The sequence below is a fragment of the Pseudophryne corroboree genome, chromosome 3, assembly GCF_028390025.1.
Source record: "Pseudophryne corroboree isolate aPseCor3 chromosome 3, aPseCor3.hap2, whole genome shotgun sequence".
Taxonomy (NCBI): Eukaryota; Metazoa; Chordata; class Amphibia; order Anura; family Myobatrachidae; genus Pseudophryne; species Pseudophryne corroboree.
The window spans coordinates 489,319,374-489,344,227 of NC_086446.1; the positions used below are offsets into that span (position 1 = coordinate 489,319,374).

General features: G+C 46.0%; 1 protein-coding gene across 3 annotated transcripts in view; it reads left to right on the forward strand.

Annotated features, from left to right (window-relative positions):
• SPAG9 (sperm associated antigen 9) overlaps positions 1 to 24,854 on the forward strand; it is a 262,243-nt gene that overhangs the window by 164,494 nt on the left and 72,895 nt on the right. For all 3 annotated transcript variants that reach the window (XM_063960919.1, XM_063960920.1, XM_063960921.1), the window contains 2 exons: positions 6,552 to 6,673; positions 19,143 to 19,200. In XM_063960919.1, the coding sequence (XP_063816989.1) occupies positions 6,552 to 6,673; positions 19,143 to 19,200 (180 nt within the window). The remainder of the gene's footprint in view (positions 1 to 6,551; positions 6,674 to 19,142; positions 19,201 to 24,854) is intronic.

Consider the following 24,854-nt stretch of genomic DNA (forward strand, 5'->3'; position numbering starts at 1 on the left):
GGGTGCTCCTGCTTCTAAGCAGACTATTGCTCGTTGGATTTGTAGTACAATTCAGCTTGCACATTCTGTGGCAGGCCTGCCACAGCCTAAATCTGTAAAAGCCCATTCCACAAGGAAAGTGGGCTCATCTTGGGCGGCTGCCCGAGGGGTCTCGGCTTTACAACTTTGCCGAGCAGCTACTTGGTCAGGGGCAAACACGTTTGCTAAATTCTACAAATTTGATACCCTGGCTGAGGAGGACCTGGAGTTCTCTCATTCGGTGCTGCAGAGTCATCCGCACTCTCCCGCCCGTTTGGGAGCTTTGGTATAATCCCCATGGTCCTTACGGAGTCCCAGCATCCACTAGGACGTCAGAGAAAATAAGATTTTACTTACCGATAAATCTATTTCTCATAGTCCGTAGTGGATGCTGGGCGCCCATCCCAAGTGCGGATTGTCTGCAATACTTGTACATAGTTATTGTTAACAAAATCGGGTTATTGTTGTTGTGAGCCATCTTTTCAGAGGCTCCTTCGTTGTTATCATACTGTTAACTGGGTTCAGATCACGAGTTGTACGGTGTGATTGGTGTGGCTGGTATGAGTCTTACCCGGGATTCAATATCCTTCCTTATTATGTACGCTCGTCCGGGCACAGTATCCTAACTGAGGCTTGGAGGAGGGTCATAGGGGGAGGAGCCAGTGCACACCACCTGATCCTAAAGCTTTTATTCTTGTGCCCTGTCTCCTGCGGAGCCGCTATTCCCCATGGTCCTTACGGAGTCCCAGCATCCACTACGGACTATGAGAAATAGATTTATCGGTAAGTAAAATCTTATTTTACTAATGAATTTCTCTAACGTCCTAAGTGGATGCTGGGGACTCCGTAAGGACCATGGGGAATAGCGGCTCCGCAGGAGACTGGGCACAACTATAAAGAAAGCTTTAGACTACTGGTGTGCACTGGCTCCTCCCACTATGACCCTCCTCCAGACTTCAGTTAGTATCTTGTGCCCGGCTGAGCTGGATGCACACTAGGGGCTCTCCTGAGCTCCTAGAAAGAAAGTATATTTAGGTTTTTTATTTTCAGTGAGATCTGCTGGCAACAGACTCACTGCAGCGAGGGACTAAGGGGAGAAGAAGCGAACCTACCTAACAGGTGGTAGTTTGGGCTTCTTAGGCTACTGGACACCATTAGCTCCAGAGGGATCGACCGCAGGACCCGACCTTGGTGTTCGTTCCCGGAGCCGCGCCGCCGTCCCCCTTACAGAGCCAGAAGCAAGAAGAGGTCCGGAAAATCGGCGGCAGAAGACTTCGGTCTTCACCAAGGTAGCGCACAGCACTGCAGCTGTGCGCCATTGCTCCTCATGTACACCTCACACTCCGGTCACTGATGGGTGCAGGGCGCTGGGGGGGGGGCGCCCTTAGGGCAATATTACACACCTTGGCTGGCAAATATACACCATATATAGTCCCAGAGGCTATATAGGTGTAAATTAATACCCCTGCCAGAGTTTCAAAAACGCGGGAGAAGTCCGCCGAAAAAGGGGCGGGGCTAACTCCCTCAGCACACTGGCGCCATTTTCCCTCACAGCTCCGCTGGAAGGAAGCTCCCTGGCTCTCCCCTGCAGTCTACAACTACAGAAGGGTAAAAAAGAGAGGGGGGGGCACTAAATTTAGGCGCAGTGTGTGTGTATATATATATATATATATATAGCAGCTATAAGGGGATATAATTCAGTTAGTCCCTGTATTATATAGCGCTCTGGTGTGTGCTGGCATACTCTCTCTCTGTCTCCCCAAAGGGCTTTGTGGGGTCCTGTCCTCTGTCAGAGCATTCCCTGTGTGTTTGCGGTGTGTCGGTACGGCTGTGTCGACATGTTTGATGAGGAGGCTTATGTGGAGGCAGAGCAGATGCCTGTAAATGTGATGTCACCCCCTGCGGGGTCGACACCTGAGTGGATGGTGTTGTGGAAGGAATTACGCGACAGTGTCGACTCCTTGCATAAAAGGTTTGACGACATACCAAATGTGGGACAGCCGGCTTCTCAGCCTGTGCCTGCCCAGACGTCTCAAAAGCCATCAGGGGCTCTAAAACGCCCGCTACCTCAGATGGCAGACACAGATGTCGACATGGATACTGACTCCAGTGTCGACGACGATGAGACTAATGTAACTTCCAGTAGGGCCACACGTTACATGATTGAGGCAAAGAAAAATGTGTTGCACATTTCTGATGTTACCCCCAGTACCACAAAAAAGGGTATTATGTTTGGAGAGAAAAAACTACCAGTAGCTTTTCCTCCATCTGAGGAATTAAATGAAGTGTGTGAAGAAGCGTGGGCTTCCCCCGATAAGAAACTGGTAATCTCTAAAAGGTTACTAATGGCGTACCCTTTCCCGCCAGAGGATAGGTCACGTTGGGAAACATCCCCTAGAGTGGATAAAGCGCTCACACGCTTGTCAAAGAAGGTGGCACTACCGTCTCCGGATACGGCCGCCCTGAAGGAATCTGCTGATAGAAAGCAGGAGGCTATCCTGAAATCTATATACACACACACAGGTGTTATACTGAGACCAGCTATTGCTTCAGCATGGATGGGCAGTGCTGCAGCTGCATGGTCAGATTCCCTGTCAGAAAATATTGATACCCTAGACAGGGACATTATATTGCTAACCGTAGAGCATATAAAAGACGCACTTTTATACATGAGGGATGCACAGAGGGATATTTGCCGGCTGGCATCCAAAATTAGTGCAATGTCCATTTCTGCCAGGAGAGGGTTATGGACTCGGCAGTGGACAGGAGATGCAGATTCCAAAAGGCACATGGAAGTTCTGCCTTATAAGGGTGAGGAGTTGTTCGGGGATGGTCTCTCGGACCTAGTTTCCACAGCAACAGCTGGGAAGTCTACATTTTTACCCCATGTTCCCTCACAGCCAAAGAAAGCACCGTATTATCAGGTACAGTCCTTTCGGCCCAATAGGGGCAAGCGGGTTAAAGGCGCGTCCTTTCTGCCCAGAGGCAGAGGTAGGGGAAAAAAGCTGCAGCATACAGCCAGTTCCCAGGAGCAAAAGTCCTCCCCCGCTTCCTCTAAGTCCACAGCATGACGCTGGGGCTCTACAGGCGGAGGCAGGTACGGTGGGGGCCCGTCTCAAATATTTCAGCAATCAGTGGGCTCCCTCACGGGTGGATCCCTGGATTTTTCAGATAGTATCTCAGGGGTACAAGCTGGAATTCGAGACGTCCCCCCCCCCCCCCCCCCCCCCCCGCCGTTGCCTCAAATCTGCCTTGCCAACCACTCCCTCAGGCAGGGAGGCAGTGTTACAGGCAATTCACAAGCTGTATTCACAACAGGTGATAGTCAAGGTATCCCTACTTCAACAAGGACGGGGTTACTATTCCACAATGTTTGTGGTACCGAAACCGGACGGTTCGGTGAGACGCATTTTAAATTTGAAATCCTTGAACACATATATAAAAAAATTCAAGTTCAAGATGGAATCGCTCAGGGCGGTTATTGCAAGCCTGGACGAGGGGGATTACATGGTATCACTGGACATCAAGGATGCTTACCTGCATGTCCCCATTTACCATCCTCACCAGGAGTATCTCAGATTTGTGGTACAGGATTGTCATTACCAATTCCAGACGTTGCCGTTCGGTCTATCCACGGCTCCGAGGGTCTTTACCAAGGTAAAGGCCGAAATGATGATACTCCTTCGAAAGAAGGGAGTTTTAATTATCCCGTACTTGGACGATCTCCTGATAAAGGCGAGGTCCAGAGAGCAGTTGTTGGTCGGGGTAGCACTATCTCGGGAGGTGCTACAACAGCACGGCTGGATTCTAAACATTCCAAAGTCACAGCTGGTCCCTACGACACGTCTACTGTTCCTGGGGATGGTTCTGGACACAGAACAGAAAAAAGTGTTTCTCCCGGAGGAGAAGGCCAAGGAGCTGTCATCTCTAGTCAGAGGCCTCCTAAAACCAAAACAGGTGTCGGTGCATCACTGCACGCGGATCCTGGGAAAGATGGTTGCTTCTTACGAAGCAATTCCATTCGGCAGGTTTCATGCAAGAGCCTTTCAGTGGGACCTGTTGGACAAGTGGTCCGGATCGCATCTTCAGATGCATCGGCTGATAACCCTGTCTCCAAGGACAAGGGTGTCTCTGCTGTGGTGGCTGCAGAGTGCTCATCTTCAAGAGGGCCGCAGATTCGGCATACAGGACTGGGTCCTGGTGACCACGGATGCCAGCCTTCGAGGCTGGGGGGCAGTCACACAGGGAAGAAACTTCCAAGGACTATGGTCAAGTCAGGAGACTTCCCTGCACATAAATATTCTGGAACTGAGGGCCATTTACAATGCCCTAAGTCAGGCAAAACCCCTGCTTCAAAACCAGCCGGTACTGATCCAGTCAGACAACATCACGGCGGTCGCCCATGTAAACCGACAGGGCGGCACGAGAAGTAGGACGGCAATGGCAGAAGCCACAAGGATTCTCCGATGGGCGGAAAATCACGTGTTAGCACTGTCAGCAGTGTTCATTCCGGGAGTGGACAACTGGGAAGCAGACTTCCTCAGCAGGCACGACCTCCACCCGGGAGAGTGGGGACTTCATCCAGAAGTCTTCCAACTGATTGTAAACCGTTGGGAAAAGCCACAGGTGAACATGATGGCGTCCCGCCTAAACAAAAAGCTAGAAAGATATTGCGCCAGGTCGAGAGACCCGCAGGCGATAGCTGTGGACGCTCTAGTGACACCGTGGGTGTACCGGTCGGTTTATGTGTTCCCTCCTCTTCCTCTCATACCAAAGGTACTGAGGATAATAAGGAGAAGAGGAGTAAGAACTATACTCATTGTTCCGGATTGGCCAAGAAGAGCTTGGTACCCGGAACTTCAAGAAATGATCTCAGAGGACCCATGGCCTCTGCCGCACAGACAGGACCTGCTGCAGCAGGGGCCCTGTCTGTTCCAAGACTTACCGCGGCTGCGTTTGACGGCATGGCGGTTGAACACCGGATCCTGAAGGAAAAGAGCATTCCGGAGGAAGTCATTCCTACGCTGATTAAAGCTAGGAAAGAAGTAACCGCAAACCATTATCACCGCATATGGCGAAAATATGTTGCGTGGTGTGAGGCCAGGAAGGCCCCAACGGAGGAATTTCAGCTAGGCCGTTTCCTGCACTTCCTACAGTCAGGGGTGACTATGGGCCTAAAATTGGGTTCCATTAAGGTCCAGATTTCGGCTCTATCGATTTTCTTCCAGAAAGAACTGGCTTCACTACCTGAAGTTCAAACTTTTGTTAAGGGAGCGCTGCATATCCAGCCCCCATTTGTGCCTCCTGTGGCACCTTGGGATCTCAATGTGGTGTTGGGTTTCCTAAAGTCACATTGGTTTGAGCCACTTAAAACCGTGGAATTGAAGTATCTCACGTGGAAAGTGGTCATGTTGTTGGCCTTGGCTTCGGCCAGGCGTGTATCAGAATTGGCGGCTTTGTCATGTAAAAGCCCTTATCTGATTTTCCATATGGATAGGGCAGAATTGAGGACTCGTCCCCAGTTTCTCCCCAAAGTGGTATCAGCGTTTCATCTGAACCAACCTATCGTGGTGCCTGCGGCTACAAATGATTTGGAGGCTTCCAAGTTGTTGGACGTAGTCAGGGCCCTGAAAATCTATGTTTCCAGGACAGCTGGAGTCAGAAAGACTGACTCGCTCTTTATCCTGTATGCGCCCAACAAGTTGGGTGCACCTGCTTCAAAGCAGACTATTACTCGCTGGATCTGTAGTACGATTCAGCTTGCACATTCTGCGGCTGGACTGCCGCATCCTAAATCGGTGAAAGCCCATTCCACAAGGAAGGTGGGCTCTTCTTGGGCGGCTGCCCGAGGGGTCTCGGCTCTTCAACTTTGCCGAGCAGCTACTTGGTCGGGGTCAAACACGTTTGCTAAATTCTACAAGTTTGACACCCTGGCTGAGGAGGACCTAGAGTTTGCCCATTCGGTGCTGCAGAGTCATCCGCACTCTCCCGCCCGTTTGGGAGCTTTGGTATAATCCCCATGGTCCTTACGGAGTCCCCAGCATCCACTTAGGACGTTAGAGAAAATAAGAATTTACTCACCGGTAATTCTATTTCTCGTAGTCCGTAGTGGATGCTGGGCGCCCATCCCAAGTGCGGATTGTCTGCTATACTTGTATATAGTTATTGCTTAACTAAAGGGTTATTGTTGAGCCATCTGTTGAGAGGCTCAGTTGTTATCATACTGTTAACTGGGTATTGTATCACGAGTTATACGGTGTGATTGGTGTGGCTGGTATGAGTCTTACCCGGGATTCAAAATCCTTCCTTTTTGTGTCAGCTCTTCCGGGCACAGTATCCTAACTGAAGTCTGGAGGAGGGTCATAGTGGGAGGAGCCAGTGCACACCAGTAGTCTAAAGCTTTCTTTATAGTTGTGCCCAGTCTCCTGCGGAGCCGCTATTCCCCATGGTCCTTACGGAGTCCCCAGCATCCACTACGGACTACGAGAAATAGAATTACCGGTGAGTAAATTCTTATTTTTTCTTGTTCTCAGTACCCCATCCAAAGGCATTGAAAATAAAGCATTTGACCGAAACACGGAGTCATTGTTTGAGGAGCTGTCGTCGGCTGGAACAGACCTTATTGGAGATGTTGATGAAGGGGCTGACTTATTAGGTATTTCATTTACGGTCCTATTTTTCTGTCCATCTACTGTTTGGGCGCAGGTTGAGCACAAGCGTTTCAAGTTTGCTTTCTTGATTTAATTTACTGGTCCCTTGGCTACTACAGCTGGTTACTGGTGATCTGCTCTGAATTACTATGTGATTGCAATTCCCTGCAGATCCCATTGTTAGGGTACAATGATCCTGCAGTAACATTTTTGTCATGTCATACTTATACCCCTTTCATGTCTATAATGCAGTATCCCACTCGGGAATTGGAAACGGGAACTTCCCAGGTGGGATCTGGCATTGGAGCCTAACAGCAGGCTTCCCAACCCGGCGATATGCCGGGTCGGGTTGCCATAGCGGCAGTGGCGGAGCTGGGAGATGAGCTCGTCTCCGCGCCGCCTCTCCCTATGGGAACCCGTTCACAGTGCCACTAATCCGGTATTCAACCTGGGAATAACCATTCTTATAACCCGGGTTGAATTACCGGGTCAGGCGACCCGGGATTTCTCCATGGCCCCTTTCACATCACACAGTGACCCGTGTTGACCCGCAATATAGCAGGTCGATACCGGGTTATTTGTGCGATGTGAAAGGGGTATTAGAGTATCTGTTTTCTGTGAGTGTTAGGCTTGATATAAATTTGTCCGTTTACTATAATGAGTTTAATTATACTCCACAAGAAAGGTGAAGAATAATGAATTCCTCCAAAAATGTGTTTGATACAGTTTGTATGTTTCAAACAAAATGGTTTGCCTTGAGTCTGCACGTATACGTTGTCATGTATAAGAGAATGCATGTTAAAGGGACTCTAACATCAATCCTTATTATGTGCATGAAATTAAATTGGGACCGCTGTCTGTTTAATGTCCTGCCTTTAAATAAAAGCACAGATACTGCCTGTGGTTGGGAAGTGGAGTGGTGCGGAGTAACGTCTACAGTTTTTACCACACACACTGGAAGGTCTCCTCTTACATGACGTAAATAGTAGCGGGCTTCTGTGTTTAGCTGGAACAGCCACATAATATACACAAAACAGTCTATAGAAATAGTTATTTAAAACTAAATCAAATATAATAATAATAATAAAAAATAAAAATAAAAAAAACAGCACCAAAATGGGGTGTGGTGTGCCCTTGATGATTAATGTTTGACCTTTAGGTTGATTTCTAATGAGCTAGAACATTTATTTATATTTTATTATTTAGTATGTGCCGTATCTAATTTATTCCCTGAACAGCAACTGTAAAATGTTGACTTTTCATAATTCGAATTTGCTTCTGTTCTCAATTGAGGGTCAAAGGAACACACAAGCTATGAGAACTTATATTTTGCTGATCACGACTGTACAGGCTCTTCTCATTATGGGGGTAATTCTGAGTTGATCGCAGCAGGAACTTTGGGGGTAATTCTGAGTTGATCGCAGCAACAAGTTTGTTAGCAATTGGGCAAAACCATGTGCACTGCAGGGGGGGGCAAATATAACATTTGCAGAGAGAGTTAGATTTGGGTGGGTTATTTTGTTTCTGTGCAGGGTAAATACTGGCTGCTTTATTTTTACACTGCAAATTAGATTGCAGATTGAACACACCCCACCCAAATCTAACCCTCTCTGCACATGTTATATCTGCCTCCCCTGCAGTGAACATGGTTTTGCCCAACTGCTAACAAAAATCCTGCTGCGATCAACTTGGAATTACCCCCTTTGTTAGCAGTTGGAAAAAAAAACATGTGCACTGCAGGGGAAGCAGATATAACATGTGCAGAGAGAGTTAGATTTGGGTGTGGTGTGTTCAATCTGCACTCTAAATTGCAGTGTAAAAATAAAACAGCCAGTATTTACCCTGCACAGAAACAATATAACCCACCCAAATCTAACTCTCTCTGCACATGTTATATCTGCCTCCCCTGCAGTGTACATGGTTTTGCCCAACTGCTAACAAAGTTCCTGCTGCGATCAACTTAAAATTACCCCCTATATGCAAGTGTAGCTCGACCTCCTCTGGCCTGCAGGGCACCACTTAAAAATCCCTGCAGTGGAACATTGCTGTTTCAAAAATAGCAAAATACTGCAGCCTGTTGCCAAGTCCACACCATGTTACCTCATCATACAGTACTTTCCATAGGATAATCCACCTATGTTTCATTCATTTTCTTTAAACTAATCAAAAAAATTGTTAACCAATTATAATTAAACTGTCCTGGATTTCTGTAGCAGGAAGCATCAAGTGTGTTCCAGGGTAATATTAGTTGGCTAGACTCTCATACACTTTCCTACAACTAATTTTGTCCGCTCTCAGGGTGACATCCGTACAGGCACAGCTGTGGAAGCCCAGACTGGTTTGGCTGCATATTTACTTGGTAAAATTGGCTGGAGTTTAGGCAACGGAAAACAGCATAAAGACTGTACTTCACCCATAGCAAAGCAATTATATGCGTGTGTGTGTATATATATATATATATATATATATATATATATATATATATAGAGAGAGGAACGGCGTGCGGCACTCAGCCCAAAAGACCACAGCAAAGAGTCAAGTATGCATAACAACGTTTCAATGCATCCGCATTGTCGTCAGGTTTATTGAGAATAACAAGACAAACATACCTTCTATCACTGTGCCACCCACGTGAAGAAGCAACATCGGCTTCCGGGAACGGGACCACGCACCCGACCGGCGGCCGTATCTGATGACATCATCAGAAACATTCAAAGTGCACACCCCCACCAGGAAATCAAGCTGCCATGGAAACGAAACAACAAATGCTCAGTGTGCATAACGCAGAGCTACAGAAAGGCTATTGCAGCCGCATACATTTACAAAATATCATGAAAGAAATGAATGCAGTTAATAAAATGTGAACATATACAAAATGCAACCTAAAAGGAAACAGAATGATATTATAAAAAGCAAGCATAATTAATAGACTCATTAAGACCTTTAGGAATAATGACATCTAAACGTATGATCCAGCGTGTCTCACATTGCAGTAGCTTACGCCCACGATCACCACCACGTTTGGAAGGTGGAATATGATCGATCATACGATATCTGAGACTATTAAAAGGATGTTTAAATTCAAAGAAGTGCCGTGCCACAGGCTGGTCACTTTTACCAGTTTCAAGAGCATGACGTATGGCAGACCGATGCGCCGTCATGCGCTCTTTGAATTTGCGCTCAGTTTTACCCACATAGCTTAGACCACAGGGGCATAACAACTGGTAAACCACATAAGTGGAGTTACATGTAAGTAAGTGGTGTATTTTAATCTTGTTACCCGTGTGCGGATGACAGAATGAATTACCTGCAATCAAAAATTGGCAAGTTACACATGTACAACGAATGCAGACAGTTTTTTTAGAAGCAGAAATGGTTTTCATGAGAGGTGCCACATCTGTTTTAACCAGAAAATCGCGCAGATTGCGACCTCTTGAATAACAAGGCATGAGTCTATGTTGTTGTAACGGGAGTGATAAGTCAGACTCAACAATTGGCCATAATTTTTTTGAAATGTGATTAATAATCGGGGAAGCTGGATTAAATTTATTAACCCAAGGAATCCTGGGTCTATCAAGATCATTACGGGCACGATGTGAGTGCAAAAGTGTATTTCTGTCAATCCTCAACACTCTCTCCTTAGTGGCTAGTAATTCCTTACGGGAATAACCCCTGCGTATGAATTTTTCTATCAACATATCAATCTGTGCCATTGAAGTCTCAATCTGGTTGTTGATACGATGTATACGTATCATTTGTGAATAAGGGACACCTCTAATGAGGCTTTTAGGGTGACAACTCTGAGCTTGCCGATAAGGGGGGAGCAATAGTTCTTCAAGATCTGAATGATTACCACCAAGAAGTGGAACGTCAACTTATGGACTCCACAGTCTATATTAAATTGCATCAGGACCCCTCAATTAAGTTTAAATGTGAACTGAGAAATATTCTCCAGCATGCTCTTGATAGTCAGATTATTTCACAGGATCTATTTGATGTTTTATTGCCGCTGCATCCTTGTGTACCTCTGTTTTATACCTTACCTAAGGTCCACATAAATCTGTTTCCACCTCCAGGGCGCCCCATCATTGGCGCCCGTGGTTCATTATTTCAACCTGTAGCCACGTATTTAGATGCCATATTGCAACCTTTTGTGCAAGCAGAACCTACTTTTCTGCTTGATACCACCACCCTGTTACAAAAATTGGCTAATGTTTGTGTACCTGAGGGGTGTTGGCTTGTCACCATTGATGTGGTAAATTTGTACACCTCCATCCCGCATGATTTTGGTTTTGCATTATTGAGGAAATTTTTGACCAAATGTAATTGTTTTTCTTCAGAGTTAATTGATCTAATCTTGACATTGATTCTCACCAAAAACTTCTTTCTATATAATGATCAATTTTTCCTACAGGTCATGGGCTGCGCGATGGGGTCTTGCGCAGCCCCGGTATATGCGAACATCGTGATGTTCGCTATTGAACATGACTTATTTTTTAGTGATGCTGCTATTATGGAGAATCTTATTCTATATACACGCTATATTGATGACCTGCTTATCATCTGGCGGGGTGATGTTATGGACTTGATTAATCATATCGAGTTACATAATGGTGGTACATGCCCTATTAAATTTACGTACACATTTAATCAGGAACAGATTGCGTTTCTTGATGTCCTTATTTCCCTCAAAGACAATCAGATTAATACCATGGTTTACACTAAATCAACTGACCGTAACCCTTTTTTGCAAGCTCAGAGTTGTCACCCTAAAAGCCTCATTAGAGGTGTCCCTTATTCACAAATGATACGTATACATCGTATCAACAACCAGATTGAGACTTCAATGGCACAGATTGATATGTTGATAGAAAAATTCATACGCAGGGGTTATTCCCGTAAGGAATTACTAGCCACTAAGGAGAGAGTGTTGAGGATTGACAGAAATACACTTTTGCACTTACATCGTGCCCGTAATGATCTTGATAGACCCAGGATTCCTTGGGTTAATAAATTTAATCCAGCTTCCCCGATTATTAATCACATTTCAAAAAAATTATGGCCAATTGTTGAGTCTGACTTATCACTCCCGTTACAACAACATAGACTCATGCCTTGTTATTCAAGAGGTCGCAATCTGCGCGATTTTCTGGTTAAAACAGATGTGGCACCTCTCATGAAAACCATTTCTGCTTCTAAAAAAACTGTCTGCATTCGTTGTACATGTGTAACTTGCCAATTTTTGATTGCAGGTAATTCATTCTGTCATCCGCACACGGGTAACAAGATTAAAATACACCACTTACTTACATGTAACTCCACTTATGTGGTTTACCAGTTGTTATGCCCCTGTGGTCTAAGCTATGTGGGTAAAACTGAGCGCAAATTCAAAGAGCGCATGACGGCGCATCGGTCTGCCATACGTCATGCTCTTGAAACTGGTAAAAGTGACCAGCCTGTGGCACGGCACTTCTTTGAATTTAAACATCCTTTAAATAGTCTCAGATATCGTATGATCGATCATATTCCACCTTCCAAACGTGGTGGTGATCGGGGGCGTAAGCTACTGCAATGTGAGACACGCTGGATCATACGTTTAGATGTCATTATTCCTAAAGGTCTTAATGAGTCTATTAATTATGCTTGCTTTTTATAATATCATTCTGTTTCCTTTTAGGTTGCATTTTGTATATGTTCACATTTTATTAACTGCATTCATTTCTTTCATGATATTTTGTAAATGTATGCGGCTGCAATAGCCTTTCTGTAGCTCTGCGTTATGCACACTGAGCATTTGTTGTTTCGTTTCCATGGCAGCTTGATTTCCTGGTGGGGGTGTGCACTTTGAATGTTTCTGATGATGTCATCAGATACGGCCGCCGGTCGGGTGCGTGGTCCCGTTCCCGGAAGCCGATGTTGCTTCTTCACGTGGGTGGCACAGTGATATAAGGTATGTTTGTCTTGTTATTCTCAATAAACCTGACGACAATGCGGATGCATTGAAACGTTGTTATGCATACTTGACTCTTTGCTGTGGTCTTTTGGGCTGAGTGCCGCACGCCGTTCCTCTACATCTCATCCTACATGTGAGGGCACCGGCCGCAGTTATTTTTGTTATTTGGAGTGCCAGACTCCCTTTCGTATATATATATATATATATATATATATATATATATATATATATGTATATATATATATATACACACACACACACACGTTTTTGCATCCACACCCATAACTTCCATATATGTTCAATGTGTGCACACATGGGAAATCTATATACATGTGTCTCCCCTTACAGCCTTCTCCATATTTCTTATTGCAGCCCCCTCCCCTCACAATTCCCAATGTGGCTCCTCCCTATGGCACTCAGCACTGTGTGACACTCCACCCCCCACCTCCCTACGCTTACCAACACCGACTCAACCTTTTCCTGATGTGCAGTTTAGCAAGCTCTCATTGCATGCCCTCCACCGCCACTATAGTTCCCTATGTGACCATCTCGCTTTGTTATAGCTATCTCTTATTGCATCACCCCCCCCCCCCCCCCCCCTTACCTTTTAATAGTGATCACTAGCGCTGTTTGATACAGCTACTCAGACCAGCCTGGACCCCACTAAGCAACAAACAGCGTTTTGCCCTGTTGCTTACCACTGACAGCTCCCGCATGCTCGCCATCCCCCTGACTCCCACCCCTCCCAGCTTGGCTCACCAACCTGACCCAATGCAAAAATAAATAAAATGAATAAATCAGACTGCCTCTGGGCAGCCTTGTTAGGCCTCCGACTCTCCTCCATGGTACACTATATTGAAACTAGCACACTGGTCACCTCCAAGTCATATCCTACTGTGGGGACTTTTTTTTTTTTTTTAAACCTGCATATTTTTTTCCTCCCATTTCCGACTACTTAGTTTTCAGTCCGTCTCCTCAGTGAGCTATGCTTCCTTCCTAGTATTATTCTTGTGTCATACAAGTGGTTTTTGCTACACATTTGGGAGTAACCAGCTTCTATCTTCTCTTGTTCTATAAAGTGGAGTCATCTGCGCCATGCCTCAGATAGGATGGAATACTTTTTTGATCTGACCATAATAATGTCTCCTTATCACATTATCTAGCTCTTGCCTGAACCCCTTCTACATCTGACAGGGGCGACGTGCAGTTGAAACTATTATATGGGTGTTGTTACATTTCTCTGTAAATATCTACAGTATCCAAGTCATGTGACCCACACTTGGCTACAAAACGCTCAACATCACCACCACTTCATAAATCTCAATTTCATTTCAAAATATAATCTCGCTTGCACTCTTAGGTCTGACCAGGGCTATGTTTTCGTATGGGCTTTGTGGGCAGTTGCCCAGGGGCCCATACGATTCTAGGGTTCTAGTCAATTTCGCCCCCCAACTCCATGTAGTGGTCCCCCTCAATGTGATTACTATAATTGCACCCACTGCCCCCTCACATCCAAGACAGACCGACTGCTCTGGCTGTATCTAGGGGAAGCTGCAGTGCTCTGCTCCTCCCAGGGAGTTCCCATGGGGCTCTGAGAGCTACTGGGTGATGCTGTCGCACTCTCTCCTCTGTCCCGACCCCTGATAGCCAGGTGTCACTGCCGCACTCTCTCCTCCGTCCTGACAGCTGCAGGTAAGGCCATGCAATCTGTAAAGTAAAAAAATGGCTGCTGTGTATTATTTAATTTGAATTAAACATTCAGCAGCAGTAATGCAAACTGACCTGGCTGATGGTCACTCACCTGGCTGGGGAATCTGTCCCACTCTGCGAGCACACCTTACCCTGTCATGTTTTAAGGGAGATCATGATGGCTCCGAGGCAGCACACGACAGATGCTATTGTGCACAGATCTCTCCTTACACAGCAGCCCACTGTAATGAGATGGGAAATAAAGGTTCTTGATGCCATGTTATTCATTTTTATTAATTAGCTTCTGAGGGCCAAGGGTCATACAAATCAGCACAGCCAGTTACCCTTACCAGCCTCCCCCCTGTGGGCGCCCCATCTTTCCTTTTCCACTCTGTGCACCCCATCTCTCTTCCCCCAGTGCAATGTCTTCCTCTCCTCACTGTGTGCTCTCTCCCCCTCATCCCACTGTGTGCTCCACATATCTTTCACCGTGTGCTCCACATCTCTATTCCTCTTCCAACTGTGTGCTTTTCAGCTTTATTCCTCTTTCTTTGTGTGCTCCCCATCTCTTGCTATTCTGTGTACTCACCACCTCTCTCCCCTTCCTGTGTGCGCCCAACCTTTCATCTCCTCTCCCACACTGTGTGTTGCTCATCTGTCTTCCTCACCTGTGTACTCCTCATAGCCCTCTATGCGCTCCTCATCTCCTACCCCCACCCCCCAATATCTAAAGTTTTCCATTTTATTGATTGATTACATTTCTCTTCCTGTGACAGGGTGGGTAGGGGCCTGTGTGCATTGCTGTGCCTAGGACCTGCATTGCTGGTAAGGGGGACGTGATTCTGAGCTGTACCTCATCTGGTCTCTGGTAACCACCTCTCCCACCTAAAAGCTTTTCTCCCTTCCACTTACAGCTCAGCAATGCTGATGTGAATAATAAAAAGTTTAATGTTACAATGCACAGTATGGTGACAATTAAATATTGGGTGTGGTATATTATGTAAAGATGTAAAATATAGACACCATAATGTCAACAGGTACAATACATAGACAACCAAATTATTGACATGGGCTGTATGTCGACAATGTATGGACAGTCAAAATGCTGGCAGGGACATAATGTAGACAGATAATATATAGGTAGGATAAAATATTGACATGGTAAAATGTTGACAGTGAAAGTTCAGACATGCCTGTATTATGACTGTCAGCATTTTGACTATGTCGATATTCATAATCCAGGTAACTGCATATATTTTAACCTGCAGTCAGAATATAGATAGGCCTACATTTTTTTAACATTATCAAAATGTTGACATTCAAAATCTATGTAAGTGCACATCGTTTTACCTGCTTTCAAAACATAGACATTCGACAAACAGGCAGGTCTAAATTTTTATTGACCTTTTGACCATTTCAAAATGTTGACATGGGCAAAATATAGACTGTCAGAATAAAGACAGGTCTAAATTTTGTCTGTTGACATTTTGACTATATCATGTCCATATTGACCTTTTGGTTGTTGACATTATGTTCATGTTGACATGATTGTTGACATTTTGATGTCGACCCTATGATTGTCTAGATTTTCGTTGTCGACACCTTGACTACATCTAGAAATATGCAGTGTGATTGCTTAGCAACAAGACCTCACACAGGAGAAAGGCGTAATGTAAAGTCATTCTGATAAGGTAAGGGGGATTGTTTTTGTGATAGTGTAGGAAAATGATGTTGAGGCTTAGCTAGCAGACAAATGTCGGTATAGCAGTGGCATACAAGGAGGATAAAGTAGTAGAAAAGGGGAAAGCAGTCTTAATAAAGTAGCAGAAACTATTTTGAATATAAATCTAGATATAAATATGTGAAAAGTAAGTCATAGTAGAAATAAAGTAATAGAAATAGCAACAAAAGATAAACTGTTTATTAATGGAATTTCTAAAATAAGTGGGATTATTTCCTTAAAGCTTAGAATAGCAAAAACTATTTTCATACTTAAATATGTGTTAAGTTAAAAAGCAAATATGTACTAGATTAGTAAACCTAATTTGTATGGCTACTTGAAGCACTAGCTTTACAGTGTACACAACCTAAACTCTAATTTTATAAAAACTTTCTTCCATCATGGTAAATCTGCTTTCTGTAGATCAAAATTCATATCATTTAAAAAATAAATAAAATCGTTGCCCCTGGGAAATGGGTCACTTTGGTTCACACTAGAACAGAATTCCTGACACTATTTGACCGAGACATTTGCCTCATTTTTCTTGTAACTTTTCTAAATTCATAAATTAACTTAACCCAGTATTATCATCTATATTGTCGTTTTAATAGAGAGCTGCTGATGTATTGTAAATTTCCTGTATTGGTAACTTTAATAAAGACTATTTTAAAGTAAATGATTTATGTAAATAGCCCACTTTTGAGGCTTCTAGTTACAGCACACACAACTACACAATAGCTGGTCTAGTGACCAGTGAGCCTTACATTAGTAGTAGGGAAATTAATGGAAACATTCTTAAGAGAGTTGTAGAATATACAGAAATTTACAGGATCTCAGACAACAGGAGAGCATATCAAACAAGACTTACTGACGTTTGTGACTATGGGGCAGATTTATTAAGCTGGTGAAGTGATAAAGTGGAAGGTGATAAAGCCGTAAAGCTTTATCACCTTCCACCAAGCTCCTAACTGTCATTTTTTTAACCCAGCCTGTGACTAAATTAGCAGATCAATCAGGGCCACATATTAGCTTATCTAGAATTTAGTAAGGCTTTTTATACTGCCCCACATTGCAGACTGATAATCTCAAAAGTTTGGGATTGGATTCTAAGATGATTAAATGGATAAGATCTTAGTTGCAATATATAAAACAGCTGTATAAAATGGAGTGCATTCACAGGAGGGAAATGTTACCAGTGGAGTACCCCAGGAATCTATACTTGGACCAAGGCTCTTTAATATCTTTGTTTGTGTCATTGCAAATGGTATTGAAGGGAAAGTATGCCTTTTTGCAGATGACACAAAGGTATGCAACAGGGTAGAGACACGGGAGGGGTAAAACAAAGGATTGATGATCTATGTAGACTAGAGCAATGGTCAAGTGTATGGCAACTACAGTTTAATGGCAAAAATGCTAAATCATGCGCTTGGGTCTGAAAAACCCAAAGGCTTAATTAATGTAGTATTAATGGCACTATACTGTAAACTACTGAGGAGGAAAGGGATCTAGGAGTCACTATTTCAGGTAACTTAAAGGCAGGCAAGCATTGTAACAAAGCAATGAGGATGGCTAGTCAGACGCTTGATTGCATAGGGCTAGGAATCCATAAGCAGAAAGAAAGCAAGCAATAATACCACTGTATAGGTCATTGGTATGGCCTTATTTGGAATACTGTGTTCCATTCTGGAGACTATGGGGCTAATTCAGACCTGATCACTCGCTAGGGTTTTTTTGCAGTTCTGCGTTCACATAGTGGCCGCCCATAGGGGAGTGTATTTTCACTTTGCAAGTGTGTGAACGCATGTGTAGCAGAGCTGTACAAACAGACTTTGTGCAGTGTCTGAGTAGCCCAGGACTTACTCAGCTACTGCAATCGCTTCAGCCTGTCCGGGACCGGAATTGACGTCAGGAACCCTCCCTGCAAGCGCTTGGACACGCCTTCGTTTTTCCAAACACACCCAGATAACAGTCAGTTACCACCCACAAACACCTTCTTCCTGTCAATCTCCTTGCGATCGCCCGTGCGAATGAATCCTTCGCACAAATCCATCGATGAGCGGCGATCCGCTTTGTACCCGTGCGATGCACCTGCGCATTGCGGTGCATACGTATGCGCAGTTTAGACCTGATCGCCCGCTGTACGAAAACGCAGCCTAGCGATCAGGTTTGAATTAGCCCCTATATCTCCAGAAGGTTATAAATGCATTAGTGACTGTACGAAGAGGGCAACTAAAATGGTACATGGCCTGCATCACAAAATTTATCCGGAAAGACTTAAAGATCTTAATATGTATAGTTTGGAGCAGAGTAGACAAAGGGGGAACAGGATAGAAACGGCCTTAATCGTGTGGAGTTTGTATATTCTACCTATTCTTGCGTGGGTTTCTTCTGGGTCCTCACAATCTAAAAATATACTGATCGGTTAATTGGCTCCCAACAAAAACGTAACCTTAGTGCAGAGGTTCTCAAACGCGGTCCTCAAGGCACCCCAAGGGTCCAGGTTTTACATTTATTCATGCTTGGACACAGGTGACTTAATTAACGCCTCAGTCAATTTGAGTTAACCATCTGTGCAGAGTAATGAATATACCTAAAACCTAAAAGCCGATCCGCCAACCTATCTAACGATCGGTAAGTACATACACACTTGCAGATCATTGGCTCGATGTCATTTTAAATGTGCCCGCACGGTTGTGATACCAGTCTCCGGCAGCCTCTGCAGCAAGTGTACGACCACCCATACACACAACATGATGTGCCGATATATCATACACACACATTTGGGGGTACACACCCACGGACACACCCACAATATATCGGCCATTCACTTCAGTAGAACAACTGAAACATGCTTGGGGTCGACATAAGGACATCCTTTACAAAGAACGAAGGATGAAATAGGGGGTTGAGGTCATGAGGTTAAAAAGGAGCAGACTACATGGGCCATGTGGTTCTTATCTGTGTTTCTATAGCCAGATGCAGAAGTCAGTCCCACTGCAACCTGTTCAGGTGAACATTGATCTTCCCATTTAGTACCTCGCTTAACCCTTTCCTTCCCGCTTCTGATAGCTGCCAGAATGCCAATATTTATTGCAACATTTTTTTGTATTAGGAATGGGGCGAGAGGTGGAAAATCTTATTCTGGAGAACACCCAGCTTCTCGAAACAAAGTATGTCCTTCTTCTATATTATCTCTTATGCAGTACAACCCTCTGGGCAAAGAGCTGTATTTATAACCACTGTAAACATGTGCCGATTATAAATGTAGGTCACTGTTGATATCGGTCATTTTTCTGACGTCCTAGTGGATGCTGGGTACTCCGTAAGGACCATGGGGAATAGACGGGCTCCGCAGGAGACTGGGCACTCTTTAAAGAAAAGATTAGGTACTACATCTGGTGTGCACTGGCTCCTCCCTCTATGCCCCTCCTCCAGACCTCAGTTAGAATCTGTGCCCGGCCTGAGCTGGATGCACTTAGTGGGCTCTCCTGAGCTCACTATAAAGAAAAGTATTTGTTAGGTTTTTTATTTTCAGTGAGATCTGCTGGCAACAGACTCACTGCTACGTGGGACTTAGGGGAGAGAAGCAAACCTACCTGCTTGCAGCTAGCTTGTGCTTCTAGGCTACTGGACACCATTAGCTCCAGAGGGATCGAACACAGGGCCCGACCTCGATCGTCCGTTCCCAGAGCCGCGCCGCCGTCCCCCTTGCAGAGCCAGAAGACGGAAGAAACCGGAGAAAATCGGCGGCTGAAGACTCCGGTCTTCAATAAGGTAGCGCACAGCACTGCAGCTGTGCGCCATTGCTCCCACAGCACACCACACGCTCCGGTCACTGGTGGGTGCAGGGCGCTGAGGGGGGGGGGGGGGGGCCCTGGGCTGCAATTAATATACCTTTTGGCACAAAAAAACACATAATGCAGTGTTTAACACTGTATATATGCAGAAACCCCCGCCATTAACGTTATAAAAAGTGGGAGAAGCCCGCCGCTGAAGGGGCGGGGCTATCTCCCTCAGCACAGCCAGCGCCATTTTCTCTTCACAGCTCCGCTGGAAGGACGCTCCCCAGGCTCTCCCCTGCAGTATACAATACAGAAAGGGTAAAAAAGAGAGGGGGGGCACATAAATTTAGGCGCAAATTGTGATATAAGCAGCTATAGGGGGAAAATTCACTTTGTGTATAGTGTATATCCCTCAGTTATATAGCGCTCTGGTGTGTGCTGGCATACTCTCTCTCTCTGTCTCCCCAAAGGACTTTGTGGGGTCCTGTCCTCAGTCAGAGCATTCCCTGTGTGTGTGTGCGGTGTGTCGGTACGGCTGTGTCGACATGTTTGATGAGGACGCTTACATGGAGGCGGAGCAGGTGCCGATAAGTGTGATGTCGCCCCCTGCAGGGCCGACACCAGAGTGGATGGATATGTGGAAGGTATTAACCGACAGTGTCAACTCCTTGCATAAAAGGTTCGATGACGCAGCTTTGGGACAGCCGGCATCTCAGCCCACGCCTGCCCAAGCATCTCAGAGGCCGTCAGGGGCTCAAAAACGCTCGCTACCTCAGATGGCAGACACAGATGTCGACACGGAGTCTGACTCCAGTGTCGACGAGGATGAGACAAATGTACAATCCACTAGGGCCATCCGATGCATGATTACGGCAATGAAAAATGTGTTGCACATTTCTGACATTAACCCGGTTACCACAAAAAAGGGTATTATGTTTGGGGAGAAAAAGCAGCCAGTGACTTTTCCCCCATCTGATGAGTTAAATGAATTGTGTGAAGAAGCGTGGGGTTCCCCAGATAAGAAACTAGTAATTTCTAAGCAGTTACTAATGGCGTACCCTTTCCCGCCAACGGATAGGTTACGCTGGGAGACATCCCCTAAGGTGGACAAGGCGCTCACACGCTTATCAAAAAAGGTGGCACTGCCTTCTCAGGATACGGCCGCCTTAAAGGAGCCTGCAGATAGAAAGCAGGAGGCTATCCTGAAGTCTGTGTATACACACTCAGGTACTATACTGAGACCTGCTATTGCTTCAGCATGGATGTGTAGTGCTGCAGCAGCGTGGTCTGATTCCCTGTCTGATAACATTGATTCCCTTGACAGGGACACTATATTGCTAACCATAGAGCATATTAAAGACGTAGTCTTATATATGTGAGATGCACAGAGGGACATTTGCCGGCTGGCATCTAGAATTAATGCTATGTCCATTTCTGCCCGGAGAGTATTATGGACTCGGCAGTGGACAGGTGATGCTGATTCTAAAAGGCACATGGAAATTTTGCCTTATAAGGGTGAGGAATTGTTTGGGGACGGTCTTTCGGACCTCGTATCCACAGCAACATCTGGGAAGTAGACTTTTTTACCTCAGGTTCCCTCACAGCCTAAGAAAGCACCGTATTATCAAGTACAGTCCTTTCGGCCTCAGAAAGGCAAGCGGGTTAGAGGCGCGTCCTTTCTGCCCAGAGGCAGGGGTAGAGGGAAAAAGCTGCACCAGACAGCCAGTTCCCAAGAACAAAAATCCTCCCCTGCTTCCACTAAGTCCACCGCATGACGCTGGGGCTCCACATGTGGAGCCAGGTGCGGTGGGGGCCCGTCTCCAAAACTTCAGCGACCAGTGGGTTCGCTCACAGGTGGATCTCTGGGTTCTACAAGTGGTATCTCAGGGATACAAGCTGGAGTTCGAGACGTCTCCCCCTCGCCGTTACCTCAAATCAGCCTTGCCAGCTACTCCCCAGGACAGGGAGGTAGTACTGGCGGCAATTCACAAGCTGTACCTCCAGCAGGTGATAATAAAAGTTCCCCTCCTTCAACAGGGACGGGGTTACTATTCCACAATGTTTGTGGTACCGAAACCAGACAGTTCGGTGAGACCCATTCTAAATTTGAAATACTTGAACACTTATATAAAGAAGTTCAAGTTCAAAATGGAATCGCTCAGGGCGGTTATTGCAAGCCTGGAAGAGGGGGATTACATGGTATCACTGGACATCAAGGATGCTTACCTACATGTCCCCATTTACCCACCTCACCAGGTGTACCTCCGTTTTGTGGTACAGGACTGCCATTACCAATTCCAGACGTTGCCGTTTGGTCTGTCCACGGCACCGAGGGTATTTACCAAAGTAATGGCCGAAATGACGATACTCCTTCGAAAGAAGGGAGTTATAATAATCCCGTACTTGGACGATCTCCTTATAAAGGCGAGGTCCATGGAGCAGTTGTTGGTCGGAGTAGCACTATCTCAGGAAGTGCTACAACAGCACGGCTGGATTCTGAATATCCCAAAGTCGCAGCTGGTTCCTACGACGCGTCTGCTGTTCCTGGGTATGATTCTGGACACAAAACAGAAGAAGGTGTTTCTCCCGGAGGAGAAGGCCAAGGAGTTGTCATCTCTGGTCAGAGACCTCCTGAAACCAAAACAGGTGTCGGTGCATCACTGCACGCGAGTCCTGGGAAAGATGGTAGCTTCTTACGAAGCAATTCCCTTCGGCAGGTTCCATGCATGGATCTTTCAGTGGGATCTGTTAGACAAGTGGTCCGATCGCATCTTCAGATGCATCGGCTGATCACCCTGTCCCCGAGGGCCAGGGTGTTTCTGCTGTGGTGGCTGCAGAGTGCTCATCTTCTCGAGGGCCGCAGATCCGGCATACAGGACTGGGTCCTGGTGACCACGGATGCAAGCCTCCGAGGTTGGGGAGCAGTCACTCAGGGAAGAAACTTCCAAGGACAATGGTCGAGCCAGGAGACTTCCCTACACATAAATATTCTGGAACTAAGGGCCATTTACAATGCCCTAAGTCAGGCAAAACCCCTGCTTCAAAACCAGCCGGTGCTGATTCAGTCAGACAACATCACGGCGGTCGCCCATGTAAACCGACAGGGCGGCACAAGAAGCAGGATGGCGATGGCAGAAGCCACAAGGATTCTCCGATGGGCGGAAAATCACGTGATAGCACTGTCAGCAGTGTTTATTCCGGGAGTGGACAACTGGGAAGCAGACTTCCTCAGCAGGCACGACCTCCACCCGGGAGAGTGGGGACTTCATCCAGAAGTCTTCCAGCTGATTGTAAATCGTTGGGAAAGGCCACAGGTGGACATGATGGCGTCCCGCCTCAACAAAAAGCTAAAAAGATATTGCGCCAGGTCAAGGGACCCTCAGGCGATAGCTGTGGACGCTCTAGTGACACCGTGGGTGTACCAGTCGGTTTATGTGTTCCCTCCTCTTCCTCTCATACCAAAGGTACTGAGGATAATAAGAAAGAGAGGAGTAAGAACTATACTCATCGTTCCGGATTGGCCAAGAAGGACTTGGTACCCGGAACTACAAGAAATGATCTCAGAGGACCCTTGGCCTCTGCCTCTCAGACAGGACCTGCTACAACAGGGGCCCTGTCTGTTCCAAGACTTAACGCGGCTGCGTTTGACGGCATGGCGGTTGAACGCCGGATCCTGATGGAAAAGGGCATTCCGGTTGAAGTCATTCCTACGCTGATAAAAGCTAGGAAGGATGTGACCGCAAAACATTATCACCGCATATGGCGAAAATATGTTGCTTGGTGTGAGGCTATGAAGGCCCCAACAGAAGAATTTCAGTTGGGTCGATTTCTGCACTTCCTACAGTCAGGAGTGACTATGGGCCTAAAATTGGGATCCATTAAAGTCCAGATTTCGGCCCTGTCTATTTTCTTTCAAAAAGAACTGGCTTCACTGCCTGAAGTTCAGACGTTTGTTAAGGGAGTGCTGCATATTCAGCCCCCTTTTGTGCCTCCAGTGGCACCTTGGGATCTCAACGTTGTGTTGGATTTCCTAAAATCACATTGGTTTGAGCCACTTCAGACCGTGAAATTGAAATATCTCACGTGGAAAGTGGTCATGCTTTTGGCCTTGGCCTCGGCTAGGCATGTGTCAGAATTGGCAGCTTTGTCATGTAAAAGCCCCTATCTGATCTTCCATATGGACAGGGCAGAATTGAGGACTCGTCCCCAATTTCTCCCTAAGGTGGTATCAGCGTTTCATTTGAACCAACCTATTGTGGTGCCTGCGGCTACTCGGGACTTGGAGGCTTCCAAGTTGCTGGATGTAGTCCGGGCCCTGAAAATCTATGTTTCCAGGACGGCTAGATTCAGAAAAACTGACTCGCTGTTTATCCTGCATGCACCCAACAAGCTGGGTGCTCCTGCTTCTAAGCAGACTATTGCTCGCTGGATCTGTTGCACGATTCAACTTGCACATTCTGCGGCTGGACTGCCGCATCCTAAATCAGTCAAAGCCCATTCCACGAGGAAGGTGGGCTCTTCTTGGGCGGCTGCCCGAGGGGTCTCGGCTTTACAACTTTGCCGAGCTGCTACCTGGTCGGGATCAAACACGTTTGCAAAACTCTACAAGTTTGATACCCTGGCTGAGGAGGACCTTGAGTTTGCTCATTCGGTGCTGCAGAGTCATCCGCACTCTCCCGCCCGTTTGGGAGCTTTGGTATAATCCCCATGGTCCTTACGGAGTACCCAGCATCCACTAGGACGTCAGAGAAAATAAGATTTTACTCACCGGTAAATCTATTTCTCGTAGCCCGTAGTGGATGCTGGGAGCCCGTCCCAAGTGCGGAATTCTGCAATACTTGTATATAGTTATTGCTAAACTATAGGGTTTTTTGTTCTGAGCCATCTGTTTAATGAGGCTCAGTTGTTGTTCATACTGTTAACTGGGTATAGTTATCACGAGTTGTACGGTGTGATTGGTGTGGCTGGTATGAGTCTTACCCTGGATTCCAAATCCTTTCCTTGTAATGTCAGCTCGTCCGGGCACAGTTTCCCTAACTGAG